This window comes from Oncorhynchus keta, chromosome 6 (assembly GCF_023373465.1).
Source record: "Oncorhynchus keta strain PuntledgeMale-10-30-2019 chromosome 6, Oket_V2, whole genome shotgun sequence".
NCBI lineage: Eukaryota > Metazoa > Chordata > Actinopteri > Salmoniformes > Salmonidae > Oncorhynchus > Oncorhynchus keta.
The window spans coordinates 7,718,938-7,734,338 of record NC_068426.1 but is presented as its reverse complement, the minus strand read 5'-3'; the positions used below and the strand labels follow the sequence as shown (position 1 = coordinate 7,734,338).

At 40.6% G+C, this 15,401-nt stretch overlaps 1 protein-coding gene across 1 annotated transcript in view; it reads left to right on the top strand.

Moving 5' to 3' along the window:
* The window catches only part of LOC118385715 (relaxin receptor 2-like), a 297,386-nt gene extending 282,949 nt beyond the window's left edge, over positions 1-14,437 (top strand). The window contains exon 22 of the mRNA XM_052520430.1: positions 11,119-14,437. Within this exon, the coding sequence (XP_052376390.1) occupies positions 11,119-11,268 (150 nt within the window). The 3' untranslated portion in view covers positions 11,269-14,437. The remainder of the gene's footprint in view (positions 1-11,118) is intronic.
* The last annotated feature ends 964 nt before the right edge of the window (positions 14,438-15,401 follow it).

Sequence of the window (15,401 nt, the reverse complement as noted above, 5' to 3'; positions counted from 1 at the left end):
CATTATGAGGTGATTTTGTGTAGATTGATGAGGAACATTTTTTATTTAATACATTTTAGAGTAAGGCTGTAACATAACAAGATGTGGAAAAAGTCAATGGAGGTCTGAATATTTTACTAATGCACACTGTATATACTGTATATTTGTATACAGTACCAATCAAAGGTTTGGTCACACCTACTCATTCCTGTGGTTTTTCTTTATTTGTACTATTTTATACATTGTATAATAATAGTGAAGGTATATAAACTATGAAGTAACACATATGGAATCAAGTAGTAACCAAAAAAGTGTTAAACAAATCTAAATATATTAGATTTTAGATTCTTCAAAGTAGCCACCCCCTGCTTTGATGACAGCTTTGCACACTCTTGGCCAGCCTCATGAGTTTGTCACACCTGGAATGCATTTCAATTAACAGGTGTGCCTTGTTAAAAGTTCATTTATGGAAATTCTTTCCTTCTAAATGCATTTGAGACAATCAGTTGTGTTGTGACAAGGTAGGGATGATATAGCTATTTTGTAAAAGACCAAGTCAATATTATGGCAGGAACAGCTCAAATAAGCAAAGAGAAATGACAGTCCATTATTTTAAGACATGACGGTCAGTCAATCTGGAAAATGTCAAGTTCTTTGAAAGTTTCTTCAAGTGCAGTCGCAAAAACCATCAAGCGCTATGATAACTGGCTCTCATGAGGACCCCCAAAGGAAAGGAAGCTTACCTCTGCTGCAGAGGATAAGTTCATTAGAGTTAACTGCACCTCAGATTGCAGCCCAAATAAATGCTTCACAGAGTTCAAGTAACATAACACATCTCAACATCAACTGTTCAGAGGAGACTGCATGAATCAGGCCTTCATGGTACAATTGCTGCAAAGGAACCACTACTAAAGGAACCAATAATAAAAAGAGACTTGCTTGTGCCAAGAAAAAGAAACACAAGCAATGGAGATTAGACCGGTGGAAATCTGTCCTTTGGTCTGATGAGTACAAATTTGAGATTTTTGGTTCCAACTGCTGTGTCTTTGTGAGACACAGAGTAGGTGAATGCATGATCTCCGCATGTGTGGTTCCCACTGTGAAGCATGGAGGAGGAGGTGTGATGGTGTGGGGGGGAGGGGCTTTTCTGGTGACACTGTCTGTGATTTATTTAGAATTCAAGGCACACTTAACCAGCATGTCTACCACAGCATTCTGCAGCGATACGCCATCCCATCTGGTTTGCGCTTAGTGGGACTGTCATAATTTTTTCAACAGGACATTGACCCAAAACACACCTCAAGGCTGTGTAAGGGCAATTTGACCAAGAAGGAGAGTGATAGAGTTTTCCATCAGATGACCTGGCCTCCACAATCACCCAACCTCAACCCAATCGAGATGGTTTGGGATGTCTTGAACCGCAGAGTGAAGGAAAAGCAGCCAACAAGTGCTCGGCATATGTGGGAACTCCTTCAAGACTGTTGGAAAAGCATTCCTCATGAAGCTGGTTGAGAGAAGGCCAACTGTCATCTAGGCAAAGCTGTCATCTAGACAAAGGTTGGGTACTTTGAAGAATCTCAAATATAGAAAATATTTTGATTTGTTTAACACTTTTTTGGTTACTTCATAATTCCATATGTGTTATTTCATAGTTCTGATGTCTCCACTATTATTCTACAATGTAGAACATTGTAAAAAAGGGGACAAAATAAAGAAAAAGCCATGAATCCAAACTATATCCAAACTTTTGACTGGTACTGTGTATTTTATAACTATTTGCATTTTGCCATTATTAACAGTTTTTCTTAATCATAATTTTTTACAATATTGGCTATTTTCATGGCAATGTTCACATGACACAGAACTAACTCAGTGGCCTAATGCAAAACATTAAAATACATTTTCAAAATGGAGTTGCCTTCTCAAAACATAAATACATTCATCTAAACTAAATGATAAGTCAAAATTGCCATTACATTATTCAGAAGAACACGACTTACTGAAAAAAGACTAGCACAAACACTTCAGTCTAAGCGGACAAAACAGAAAGTTAACCTGTCTTTTAAAAGTCCCAGTCGATCAACTGATTTGCTTTGCAGTCATTACATCATGATGATGCAGCTATAGAAAGGTGCAGAATTATGGGTAATTACTCTCCTTTTATGCATTTTTTTTACCATAACATTTTCATACACAATCAAATCAAGTATTAGTCCTGATTGAAAAGAAAATGGAAAACGAAGTACATTGTGTGCAAAATTCATTCACTTGTTATCATCACAATTCAATTCAATTCAATTCAATTCAATTCAATGTATTCGATACAGTATATCAGTGGATGAGGGATGACGATGAGGGATGACAATCTTTTTTGGCCTTTTATTGGCCTTCTATTACAGCATATTGGATGACTTTCATTCATATTCCATTCAACCAGCTCAATGTAACATCCATAGGTTTAGGCTACCACATGACACTTACATTTTCCCTATACCCATCATGAGGTTGCTACAACCTAGCATATGAATGAAGGTTTACAATGTACACTACCTTCAGACGTTTGGGATCACTTAGAAATGTCCTTGTTTTTGAAAGAAACTACTTTTCTGTCCATTAAAATAGCATCATATTGATCAGAAATACAGTGTAGACATTGTTAACGATCTAATGTTAAATACTGTTGAAGTAATATGGCTACAGGTAAATCTGCCTCACCTAAAGCCCATTCTGGTGGGAAGCTGCTAGACCACAAAGGTCTAACCGTCAGTATCTGGATAATATGTATGAAATGCTTGATAATGTATGTGATATCAACAGAGAAGTATATGTTCTGGGTGATTTAAATAATGACTGGCTTTCATCAAGCTGCCCACTCAAGAAGAAGCTTCAAGCTGTAACCAGTGCCTGCAACCTGGATCAGGTTATCAGTCAACCTACCAGGGTAGTTACAAACTGCACAGGCATTAAATAATCAACATGTATTGATCACATCTTTACTAATGCTGCAGATATTTGCTTTAAAGCAGTATCCAAATCCATAGGATGTAGTGATCACAATATAATAGCCATATCTAGGAAAACTAGGAAAATCTAGAAAAAGTTCCAAAGGTTGGGCCTAATATCGTGTATAAGAGGTCATACAAAACGTTTTGTAGTTTTTCATATGTTGATGATGTAAAGAATATTTGCTGGTCTGTGGTGTGTAATGAGGATCAACCAGACGCTGCTCTTTACACATTTATGAAACTACTTATTTCACTTACTAATAATAAGACTGCGCCCATTAAGAAAATTACTGTAAAAAAGGTTATTTCCCCTTGGATTGATGAGGAATTGAACAATTGTATGGTTGAGAGGGATGAGGCAAAAGGTATGGCAATTAAGTCTGTCAGCCCAGGTGATTTGGCAAACTTACTGCAAATTAAGAAATCAGGTGACTAACCTAAATAAAAAATAATTTATAACATTTATGAAACAAAGATAACTTGTATAAAGAATGATAGTAGAAAGCTTTGGGGCACCTTAAATTACATTTTGGGAAAACAAGCTAACTCGGCTCCTACATTAATTGAATGAGATGGCTCATTCACGCTTGGTGATGAATGAGCCATCTCATTCAATGAATGTAGGAGCCGAGTTAGCTTCTTTTCCCAAAAATGTTTTAAAATTAAAAATTAAAAAATGATTTTTTTTTTTTTTTTGACCAGATACAATGCTATTTTACAGTAAACAAATTGACAACAGAATTTCAGCACACTTATAGGGAAGGACACTCAACAAGCACAGCACTGTATGTAAGTCTTATTACATACAGCTAGGAAGAACTATTGAATATAAGAGGATTGTCAACTTACCAACATTATGACCAGGAATATGACTTTCCCGAAGCGGATCCTCTGTTTGGACCACCACCCAGGACAATGGATCGGATCCCTGTAGGCGACCCAAAACAACAGTGTCGCAGATGGGGCAAGCTCCGTAGACAGGCACATTACTCACTGCTCCAGAGTATACTACTCGCCAATGTCCAGTCTCTTGACAAGGTAGATGAAATTCGAGCAAAGGGTTGCCTTCCAGAGAGACATCAGGGATTGTAACCTTCTCTGTTTCACGGAAACATGTCTCACTTGGGATGCGTTATCAGAGTCGGTACAGCCACCCGGTTTCGTCACACATCGCGCTGACTGAAACAAACACCTCTCTGGTAAGAAGGGCGGGGGTGTATGCCTTATGATTAACAAGTCATGGTGTAATCATAACAACATACAGGAACTCAAGTTCTTTTGTTCACCTGACCTAGAATTCCTTACAATCAAATGCCGACCGCATTATCTACTAAAAGAATTCTCTTCGATTATAATCATAGCTGTGTACAGTATATCCCCCCACAAGCAGACACCGCGACGGCCCTGAAAGAACTTTGGACTCTATGTAAACTGAAAACCATATATCCTGAGGCTGCATTTATTGTAACTGGGGATTGTAAGAAAGCTAATCTGAAAACAAGGCTCCCTAAATTTTATCAGCGTATCGAATGTGTGACCTGGGCTGGCAGCATTCTGGATCATTGCTACTTTAACTTCCGCGATGCATACCAAGCCTACCATCACCCTCCTTTCGGCAAATCTGACCACGACTCCATTTTGTTGCTCCCCGCCTATAGACAGAAACTAAAACAGGAAACGCCCGTGCTCAGGTCTGTTCAACGCTGGTCCAATCTGATTCCACACTTCCAGATTGCTTCCATCATGTGGACTGGGATATGTTCCGGATAGCCTCAGACAACAACATTGATGTGTACGCTGATTCGGTGAGAAAGTTTATTAGCAAGTGCATCAGTGATGTTGTATCCACGGTGACTATTAAAACCTTCCCCAACCAGAAACCGTGGATTGATGGCAGCATTCGCGCAAAACTGAAAGTGTGATCCACTGCCTTTAATCATGGCAAGGCGACCTGAAACATAACCGAATACAAACAGTGTAGCTATTCCCTCTAAGACAATCAAACAAGCTAAGCGTCAGTATAGGGGCAAGGTAGAGTCGCAATTCAATGGCTCAGACATGAGACGTATGTGGCAGGGTCCACAGTCAATCACGGATTACAAAAAGAAAACCAGCCCCGTCGTGGATACTGACGTCTTGCTCCCAGACAAATTAAACAACTTCTTTGAGGACAATACAGTGCCACTGACACAGCCCACTACCAAAACCTGTGGGCCCTCCTTCACTGCAGCCAACTTAAGTAAAACATTTAAACATGTTAACCCTTGCAAAGGCTACCGGCCCAGACGGCATCCCTAGCCGTGCCCTCCTGTTCTTCCAGCTGGCTGGTGTGTTTACGGACATATTCAATCAATCCTTATCGAAATCTGCTGTTCCCACATGCTTCAAGAGGGCTACCATTGTTCCTGTTCCTAAGAAAGCTAAGGTAACTGAGCTAAACAACTATCGCTCGATGCACTCACTTCCGTCATCATGAAGTGCTTTGAGAGACTCATCAAGGATCATATCACCTCCACCCTACCTGACACCCTAGACCCACTCCAATTTGCCTACCGCCCCAATAGGTCCACAATGACGCAATCGCCATCACACTGCACACTACTGACCTAACCCATCTGGACAAGAGGAATACCTATGTTCATCGATCACAGCTCAGCATTTAACACCATAGTGCCCTCCAAACCCGTAATTAAGCCCGAAACCCTGCGTCTCGACCCTGGCCGTGTGCAACTTGGTCCTGGACTTTCTGACGGGCCGCCCCCAGGTGGTGAGGGTAGGAAACAACATCCCCACCCCGCTGATCCTCAACACTGGGGCCCCACAAGGGTGCGTTCTCAGCCCTCTCATGTACTCCCTGTTCACCCATGACTGCGTGGCCATGCACGCCTCCAACTCAATCATCAAGTTTGCAGACGACACTACAGTGGTAGGCTTGATTACCAACAACGACGAGACAGCCTACAGGGAGGAGGTGAGGCCCTCGGAGTGTGGTGTCAGGAAAATAACCTCACACTCAACGTCAACAAACATTTTAAAAGGCTAATTGATCATTAGAAACCCTTTTGCAATTATGTTAGCATAGCTGAAAACTGTTGTTCTGATTAAAGAAGCAATAAAACTGGCCTTCTTTAGACTAGTTGAGTATCTGGAGCATCAGCATTTGTGGGTTCGATTACAGGCTCAAAATGGCCAGAAACAAAGAACTTTCTTCTGAAACTTGTCAGTCTATTCTTGTTCTGAGAAATTAAGGCAATCCATGCGAGAAATTGCCAAGAAACTGAAGATCTCGTACAACGTGTACTACTTCCTTCTCAAATAGAGAGAGGTGGGAGGCCCCGGTGCACAACTGAGCAAGAGGACAAGTGCATTACAGTGTCTAGTTTGAGAAACAGATGCCTCACAAGTCCTCAACTGGCAGCTTCATTAAATAGTACCCGCAAAACACCAGTCTCAACGTCGACAGTGAAGAGGCGACCCCGGGATGCTGGCCTTCTAGGTAGAGTTGCAAAGAAAAAGCCATATCTCTTTCCTAGTCTGTGTTCTTTTGCCCATCTTCTTTTGCCCATCTTAATCTTTTATTTTTCTTGGCCAGTCTGTGATGGTTACTAATAATGGGCCTCTGTACGCCTATGTAGATATTCCATAAAAAATCAGCCGTTTCCAGCTACAATAGTCAGTTACAACATTAACAATGTCTACACTGTATTTCTGATCAATTTGATGTTATTTTAATGGACAGAAAATGTGCTTTTTTTTTCAAAAACAAGGACATTTCTAAGTGACCCCAAACTTTTGAATGGTAGTGTAGGTGCACAGGTTGAGAGAATGTGGAGTAATCAAGGTGACAGACAGTGACACATTCGGGGGCGGCAGGGTAGCCTAGTAGCCTAGTGGTTAGAGCATTGGACTAGTAACCGAAAGGTTGCTAGTTCAGATCCCTGAGCTGACAAGGTACAAAATCTGTCGTTCTGCCCCTGAACAGGCAGTTAACCAACTGTTCCTAGGTCGTCATTGAAAATAAGAATTTGTTCTTAACTGACTTGCCTAGTAAAATAAAGGTAAAAAAAATAAAATACTACCTTGCACACTCTTGCCTGCATCTAGCTAATCTAGGGTGCAATCATTAGTCCAGCAGTTGCAAATGAGAGTTTTATTGGACAAGTTCAGGTATGTTTATCCCCATTTTGTTCTGTTTTCTTTCTCTCTCGCCTCTCATTTTGTAAGAACTGAATTTGTTCAAAACTGTTCAACTATTGTCTGTCTCTCTCTTTGAGTCAACTACTCAACACATTTTATGCACTGCAGTGCTCGCTAGCTGTAGCTTATGCTTTCAGTACTAGATTCATTCTCTGATCCTTTGATTGGGTGGACAACATGTCAGTTGTTGTTTTATGTAACCTTTACTTAACTAGGCAAGTCAGTTAAGAACAAATTCTTATTTACAATGACGGCCTAGGAAAAGGCAAAAGGCCTCCTGGGGGGGGGCAAAACACACAACACTACAAAAAGAGAGACCTAAGACAACAACATTGCAAGGCAGCAACACATGACAACCTAACATGGCAGCAACACAACATGGCAGCAACACATGACAACACAACATGGCAGCAACACAACATGGCAGCAACACATGACAACACAACATGGCAGCAACACAACATGGCAGCAACACATGACATCACAACATGGCAGCAACACAACATGGCAGCAACACAACATGGCAGCAACACAACATGGCAGCAACACAACATGGCAGCAACACAACATGGCAGCAACACATGACAACACAACATGGCAGCAACACAACATGGCAGCAACACATGACACCCAACATGGCAGCAACACAACATGGCAGCAACACAACATGGCAGCAACACATGACAACACAACATGGCAGCAACACAACATGGCAGCAACACATGACAACACAACATGGCAGCAACACAACATGGCAGCAACACATGACAACACAACATGGCAGCAACACAACATGGCAGCAACACAACATGGCAGCAACACAACATGGCAGCAACACATGACAACACAACATGGCAGCAACACAACATGGCAGCAACACATGACAACACAACATGGCAGCAACACAACATGGCAGCAACACAACATGGCAGCAACACAACATGGCAGCAACACATGACAACACAACATGGCAGCAACACATGACAACACAACATGGCAGCAACACAACATGGCAGCAACACATGACAACCCAACATGGCAGCAACACAACATGGCAGCAACACAACATGGCAGCAACACATGACAACACAACATGGCAGCAGCTCAAAACATGGTACAAACATTATTGGGCACAGACAACAGCACAAAGGGCAAGAAGGTAGAGACAACAATAACATCATGCAAAGCAGCCACAACTGTCAGTAAGAGTGTCCACGACTAAGTCTTTGAATGAAGAGCAAGAGCTCTGAAGTTGTCATAATTACTGTGTAAGTCAATGGACGGGGGTGAGAACCAGGGCCAAAAATTAACATCCGCCATCTGCTAAATGAACATAGATTTTGGCATAAGATGTTTATTTCACCAGCCATGTTGGCGGGTGGTCAGGGCTCCACCGTGTGAGCATTTCACTCGCATTTATGAATAACTATGATCACATTTATAGTAAAATAAATACCGCAGTGACTGTTTTCAAAGTATTTCTGCATCACTGCCTGGCTGGGGGCTGTGCGAACATAAGAGCTGAGTGAAAGATTCATTTTTAGAAGCGTTTGCAAACATTGATAAAAGTTGGTCTAATTTACTTGAAACAAAAGTCTACTGAGACGTTGGCCTTCAGTTTCTTAGCTATTTACATTGTTTTGCTCACAAGCTAGGTTGTTTTTTCTATTTTTGAGTTTCAACTGCTCGAGAAGAGAAGACAACGCTTCCACTAGTCAGACTCAACCCTACAGGCAGAAACATGACTCAAGTTGCGTTACCACGGTAACCTCCCGCCCGTAAAGGGGCAGGAGAACATTTCATCTGTGCTATTTTGGTTAAGACTCAGGTCACAAATGTTTTTATTAAACAATATACCACATTACTTCTCACTAGTAATACATGTGTTGTTTTAGAAACATTACAAGTCATGCTCATCCGTTTTTGTTTAGTGTCATTTTAGATAAAAAAATATATATATATTTTGGCTGGTAAGAAATCTGAGTGGCTGGTGGATTTTTAAATCGGAAACTAGCTGTCCTCTGGCTACACCATGGTGCTACCCTACCGAGTGCTGTTGAGGCTACTATAGACCATTGCAAAACAGTATGTTTTAATCAATTATTTGGTGACTTTAATATATTTAGTATAGTTTTATCTAAAAATTATCACTTTAATGTTTCACTATGAAATTCACTGAGGAGGATGGTCCTCCCCTTCCTTCCGCCTCCACTGCAAAACATGGGCTGGTCTGCTCTGTAAGTTTGTAGAGTTCCCATTGGCAAGCACAAACACAATCCCCAATAGAAATAAGGAATAGTGAGTACGGTGGAGGAACCCAACTGAATGTATAGGACGTAATCCCCATCAAAGCAAAGCTCTGTAACGGAAGGTCACAATGTTGGAGATGACAACTTGTCTTAGAAGTGCTTAAACTCAACTTCATTCTCTGCATGTCTGCATGTCCCCGAAGTTGTAAAGAATCATAGAAATTGCCTAGATCTTTCCCTATATTCTACCTGGTGTACTCCTGACACTGACCATGTGCAGTAGTATTTCCTGATTGCTGGAAGCAGGGAAAATATTGCAACTTTTTCCTCTTCTGTTAAAAAACTATGTTTTGATATTTCGTTAACAAAAAACTTCAAAGTAAAAAAAAATTACATTAATTGATGACAATTGTTTTTAAAGTTCTTAAGATATGAAATCTAGGTACAAAACAAGAAAATGATCAGACAATCTGCAAATGTATTTGAGTATTTTATAATTTTGCTATAGGTAATGTTAGGTTCTAGATTTCTGGTACAAACTCGAGGTGGACACCAAAAAAAGCTCAAACTAGATTTATTACACCCTTCAGCGGAGAACATACATTCAGGACAGTGTCCATTTATATTATTATATTTTAATTTAACCTTTATTTAAGTAGGCAAGTCAGTTAAGAACTTATTCTTATTTACAATGATGGCCTACCGGGAAACAGTGGGTTGTTCAGGGGCAGAACGACAGATTTTTACCTCGACCTTTCGGATGCTGGCCCAACGTTCTATCCACTTGTCATAGCAAGGAGACCAAGGCGCAGCGTGATAAGAATAAAATGGTATTTTATTCAAACGAAGAAAACACACAACAAACTAACGTGACGCTATAAGACACGAGTGCTGACAGGCACAACTACACATAGACAATAACCCACAAAACCAAAATGGAAAATGGCAAACTAAATAGGATCCCCAATCAGAGACAACGATAAACAGCTGCCTCTGATTGGGAACCAATTCAGGCCACCATAGACCTACATATACCTAGACATACAAAAAAAAACATAGAATTACAAAAACCCTAGACAGGACAAAAACACAGATACCCACCCTCGTCACACACACCTGACCAAAATAATACATAAAACATAGATAACTGAGGTCAGGGCGTGACACCACTAGGCTACCTGCCGCCTTATACCCTGAGCTCTCACCCCCTCCATTCCACTAAGATGTGTTTCAGTACTTTTCCATCACCCAGTATTTCTCAGTGCTTCTCCGAGCATATCGCAGGTCTTCTCATCAGTCAGAAGAGGCCTTGAGTTATAGGGAGTACGCATTGCTACAATCTGCTGCAGTCCACTACATAATTACACTTCTCAAACACAAAGAGCTTAAAACCTAACACTTCTTTCAATCTCTAAGGCTATATAAAAACCATCTATTTATACTAGGAGTATAGAATTGTATCTAAAAAAAAGTAAAGATGTTAAACAGTAATGTACAATCTATCAGCCCTAACCCATAACATGATTATTACTACTGAGATGCAAATTATACAGACAGTACGTTTAACCACAGAAAACAACTGCAAACAGTTAAGTCATTGAGAACACGTTCGCTTTTACAATAACGATCTGAGAATTTATATGAAATGATTGATTTCTTTCTTCTGTCATCGGTTTAACAATTAACAGGTGGAGGTGCTGCTGTGTCGCTGGCAGAGGCGGTCGACCATGAAGAAGAACAGGAAGAGCCTGACCTCCTCTATCATACATGGAGGCCTCACGGAATACATCCTATCACCCCCCAGTCTACCTACTGACATGGACCCTCGCTATGGGTGAGGGAAGGAGGGAGAGACATACTACCACCCCCCTTCATATCTGCCCAGAATTTCATTGGATCCTGACTGTGGGTAGAAAGGGGGAGAGTGGAGTAAAGAGGAAGGACAGTATTCATTTTACCACCCCCTGAATCCCACTGACTGAGATATGAAGGCATCTCTCCACCTGGGGAAGGAGAGGGGATATTTGACTGATCTATTGCTCCTCTCTCCACACCTCCCTGCAGCTCCAGCCAGAGGACTAGAGGACTACTTCTTAATTAACCATTCATGTAATACCATTAAGACCAGGGCTGCCCTGGAGAGGGCTGTTTCAGACTATTACTGCTGCAAATGGATTGCTCTTTAGGGACAATATTGATTTGTGCTCAAAGCTCCAAGCTCTTCACTGTACAGTATGGGAGAAATTCACCTCACCCACCTCATCCACTACAGTACTTACTATGTCGCAGGGTTGGAGCCAATTCGAATTGAAGGTAGTCAATTCAGGAAGTTATTTGAATTTGAACTTTAGAAATAAACAGCTTTCACTTATAGTTTCTTGAGAAGCAATTTCAAATAGATGGCCCTTTTCGAATGCCTTCAGTTCGAATGGACACCAACCATGCCATGTAGCGCCGATAAATGAATGGACCCCAACCGTGCCATGTAGCGCCGATAAATGAATGGACCCCAACCGTGCCATGTAGCGCCGATAAATGCTGGGACTGGGAGGATGTAGGACCTGTTTACATATGGACTCCTTATCAACAAACCTCTTTGTTTGTTTGTTTGTTTGTTTGCTTGTACATAAGCAACTGAACTGTGTGATTGTTTAATAATCTAGCTCCCATTGGTTGTGTGTGTGTCACAAATGGCCCTTTTGTTCCCTGTGTAGTACACTTCTTTGGGCCATGTTGGGACGTGGACTTTCTTCTTTGTGGAGTCTGTTAATCTTACATGATGAGAAGATTCTTACCCGTGGTCACATGTCTGTGTACTGTACATGCCCACTGGGCACAAACTGGTTGAATTTATGTTGGGGGGGGTTTTTCAACATCATTTGTCAACGTATTGTGAGGTGGAATCTACGTATAAAAATACATTGAATTTGCAAAAAGTCATCAACTGTTGTTTTGAGGTGGAATTTCAATCACAGGATTATGTCATCATTGTAACACATTTTCAACATAGACAAACCTTGTAAAATATGTTACATTTCTACCTTTGGAAAAATGTCAGATCTTTAACGTTATATTCACTCGCAGACAGAAAAGCAATGGGTCGGGCAGCACCTCCTACTGGAGAGTTGGTCTATCTACAGCTATCCCTTCGGTCTCCCATCCAGGGATTTAAACAAGCCCAGCTTTGCTTTGATATTTGTTACAAACTATTACCGATAGGGGCGCAACTTTGGTTTTAGAAGTGGGGGGGGGGGGCATAATTATTATTATTATTATTTTTTATATATTTTTAATCGAGATAAACACTCCAAACAGCCTACCCGACCGCTTGGAGGCGTCCGCATGGTCCTAAAGCAAACCGTTGCCTGTTTTGTATCACATTCCAATTATAAAATTGGCCAGGACAAAAATGCAATTTCAGAACGTGGGGGGGGGACATGTCCCGAAAGTTGCTCCCCTAGTGAGAATGATTGAGAGCTCTCCAATTAAAAACAAAATACATTCACTGTTGCTATGGAAGTCATTTCAAAGGGTAGGTTTAAAAGAGCAAATTAAACACTGTAGAATAATACTTCATCAATGAGACTATTTAGGCCTATATAGTATTTGCAAAGTTCCAGGTGGAACCCTTTTGTGTTCCAATGTAGAACCCTTTCCTGAAGAGTTCTACCTGGAACCAAAACGGGTTCTACCAGAAACCAAAAAGGGTTCTCCTATGGGAACAGCAGCAGAACCCTTTTGGGTTCCATGTAGAACCCTTTCATGAAGAGTTCTACCTGGAACCAAAACGGGTTCTACCAGAAACCAAAAAGGGTTCTCCTATGGGAACAGCAGCAGAACCCTTTTGGAACCCTTTTTTCAAATTTAATTTAACATTTTCATGAATATATTGGATTCATGTCTCCATCTCAACCAAAAAATCTAAGTTAAATGAATATTACTTTATTTAAAATGTGTTTGATTTAGTCCTATTCTTTATTAACTTAGATTTTTTGGTTGAGATGGAGGGCCTGAATACAAACTGGAATTAAAACCAAACGAATGCCCAGATTCAATCAGATCGAGCGTTAACCATCGTTGGCCGACATCCCCACAGCAGATGTTTTGACGGTGTTGGAGCTGTATCTACAGTATGAGCTGATACATACTGTAGGTAAGTGGCTGCTTTGGTGTGTCTCAAACCACTCCCTTCCTTAGAAGTATTAAGTGTAGTCTGTATCAATGTTAGAAATAACTGTCAAGTGTCAAACTGTTGATGTCAAACCAGTGAGCCGTTCGCAGTTTCACTGTACCGGCCCTGTGTACTTAGACTTGCATGGCTTAATCTTTGAGACAAACATATGTTAGGCTAATGCATGTTTAAATGTTCATTTGGAGGAGCGGATTTATAGCCTAGCAGTCGAATTCAAGTTTTTGGCTGTGTTGGATTTGTCGGTTTATAGTGGTTTCATTGCAGTGTCTATGATGAGGCAAGGCAACGAGCCACTTGTGGATTTGACAGCTCTAATGCAGTTCCACCTCCGACACCTCCATACAACAACCACCCTGTGGATGTTATTGAATCCATCCCTTAGTAAGTGGCACAGATTAAACTATCCAAGAAGAAGATAATCTCCTTCAAATGTGGATGGATATTTGGTTACGTTTTCAACCAAACAGAATTCAATATGACTTTTGTAATACAGTAAATATCCTAAAGTGAAGGTTATTTGACATACTAATGTACACATCCATGGCCATATTTTGAGGTTACTGTAGCTTTAAATGTCTTTATATAATCAAAGCATGCATGTTCAAGATAGCGTACAAAGGTCGCAGGTCGGTGGAGATCTTCACCATTACTGTAATAATCTGTGCAGAATCTCCAACAGCGTTGATCTCTTGCACCATGTACTTTTTAAATGTAATCTCAACTGCAATCGAGTTATTTTGGTTCTGCTTTTAAGATAAAGCAAAGTGAGAACACATTACATTGTTGTATAAATAAACCAAATATCTGGCATTGTATTCCCATTTGAACTTTGTTGTGTTTTTGTTTTTTTAATGGCCTTTCTATTAAGTTATCTTTACCTTTACTCAAGTAAGGAAAATGTTGTCCTTTTTCCACCACTGGATTTAGGCCAATCACGACCCAGATCATTGTTTCAAAAGATTGAGGGTGGACCTCAAATTGCCCAAAAGAGGGCACCATTACGCCATACAACAACAAGCAACAGGCCTTTATTTCACGACCACTTTTCTTGCCCGCTGATTCGTGATTTCGACTGGCTGAGAAACGTTGCCTGCCTGTCTGTCTAGTTCCGCTTCCCGACACTATGGGACAGCTGGAGATCGAATTTGAATATTGAAACAACGTTGTAAATGTCAGAGAGACAGACAGCAAGGTTTATACAAATCTCCACTGTTGAAAACTAAAGTTAGTGTAAAAGAAATGTGAGATAATGTCTAGATGGTTTTTATAGTGGAGATTAAGTATATAAATTGCCTGGCTGGGCTGATGAGACAGTGTTTTGCGCTGTCAGATGGAACAGAGTAAATAGGCATTTTAACGTAATTGATTTAGCCAGTGGTAACTTGTGGAATAGACACCGTCTGAAATGCGGTTTTAACCAATCAGCATTCAAGATTAGACCCACCCGTTGTATAAATATATTTACACACTATGAAGTTGGAACAATACTGTGAAATTGTGAAATTGATGAAAATGCCATTTTAGTGTAAGTGTTGCTTGAATTTTTTTTTTTTTTGAATTTACCTGTTTTGTTGGGATGGAGTTTTGGCCTGCCTGGTGACATCACCAGGTGGGAAATGGGTTAATAGACCAATAAGAGAGTTCCAAACCTCTCTGCCAATAACAGCTAGTTTTCAGTTCCCCACAACTCAGACCACTCCCAGACAATCTGAACAACATTTTTTTTTGTAGTGAATCTGTTAATCTACACAATGCTGTTTTACGAATCAGGTGACAAAT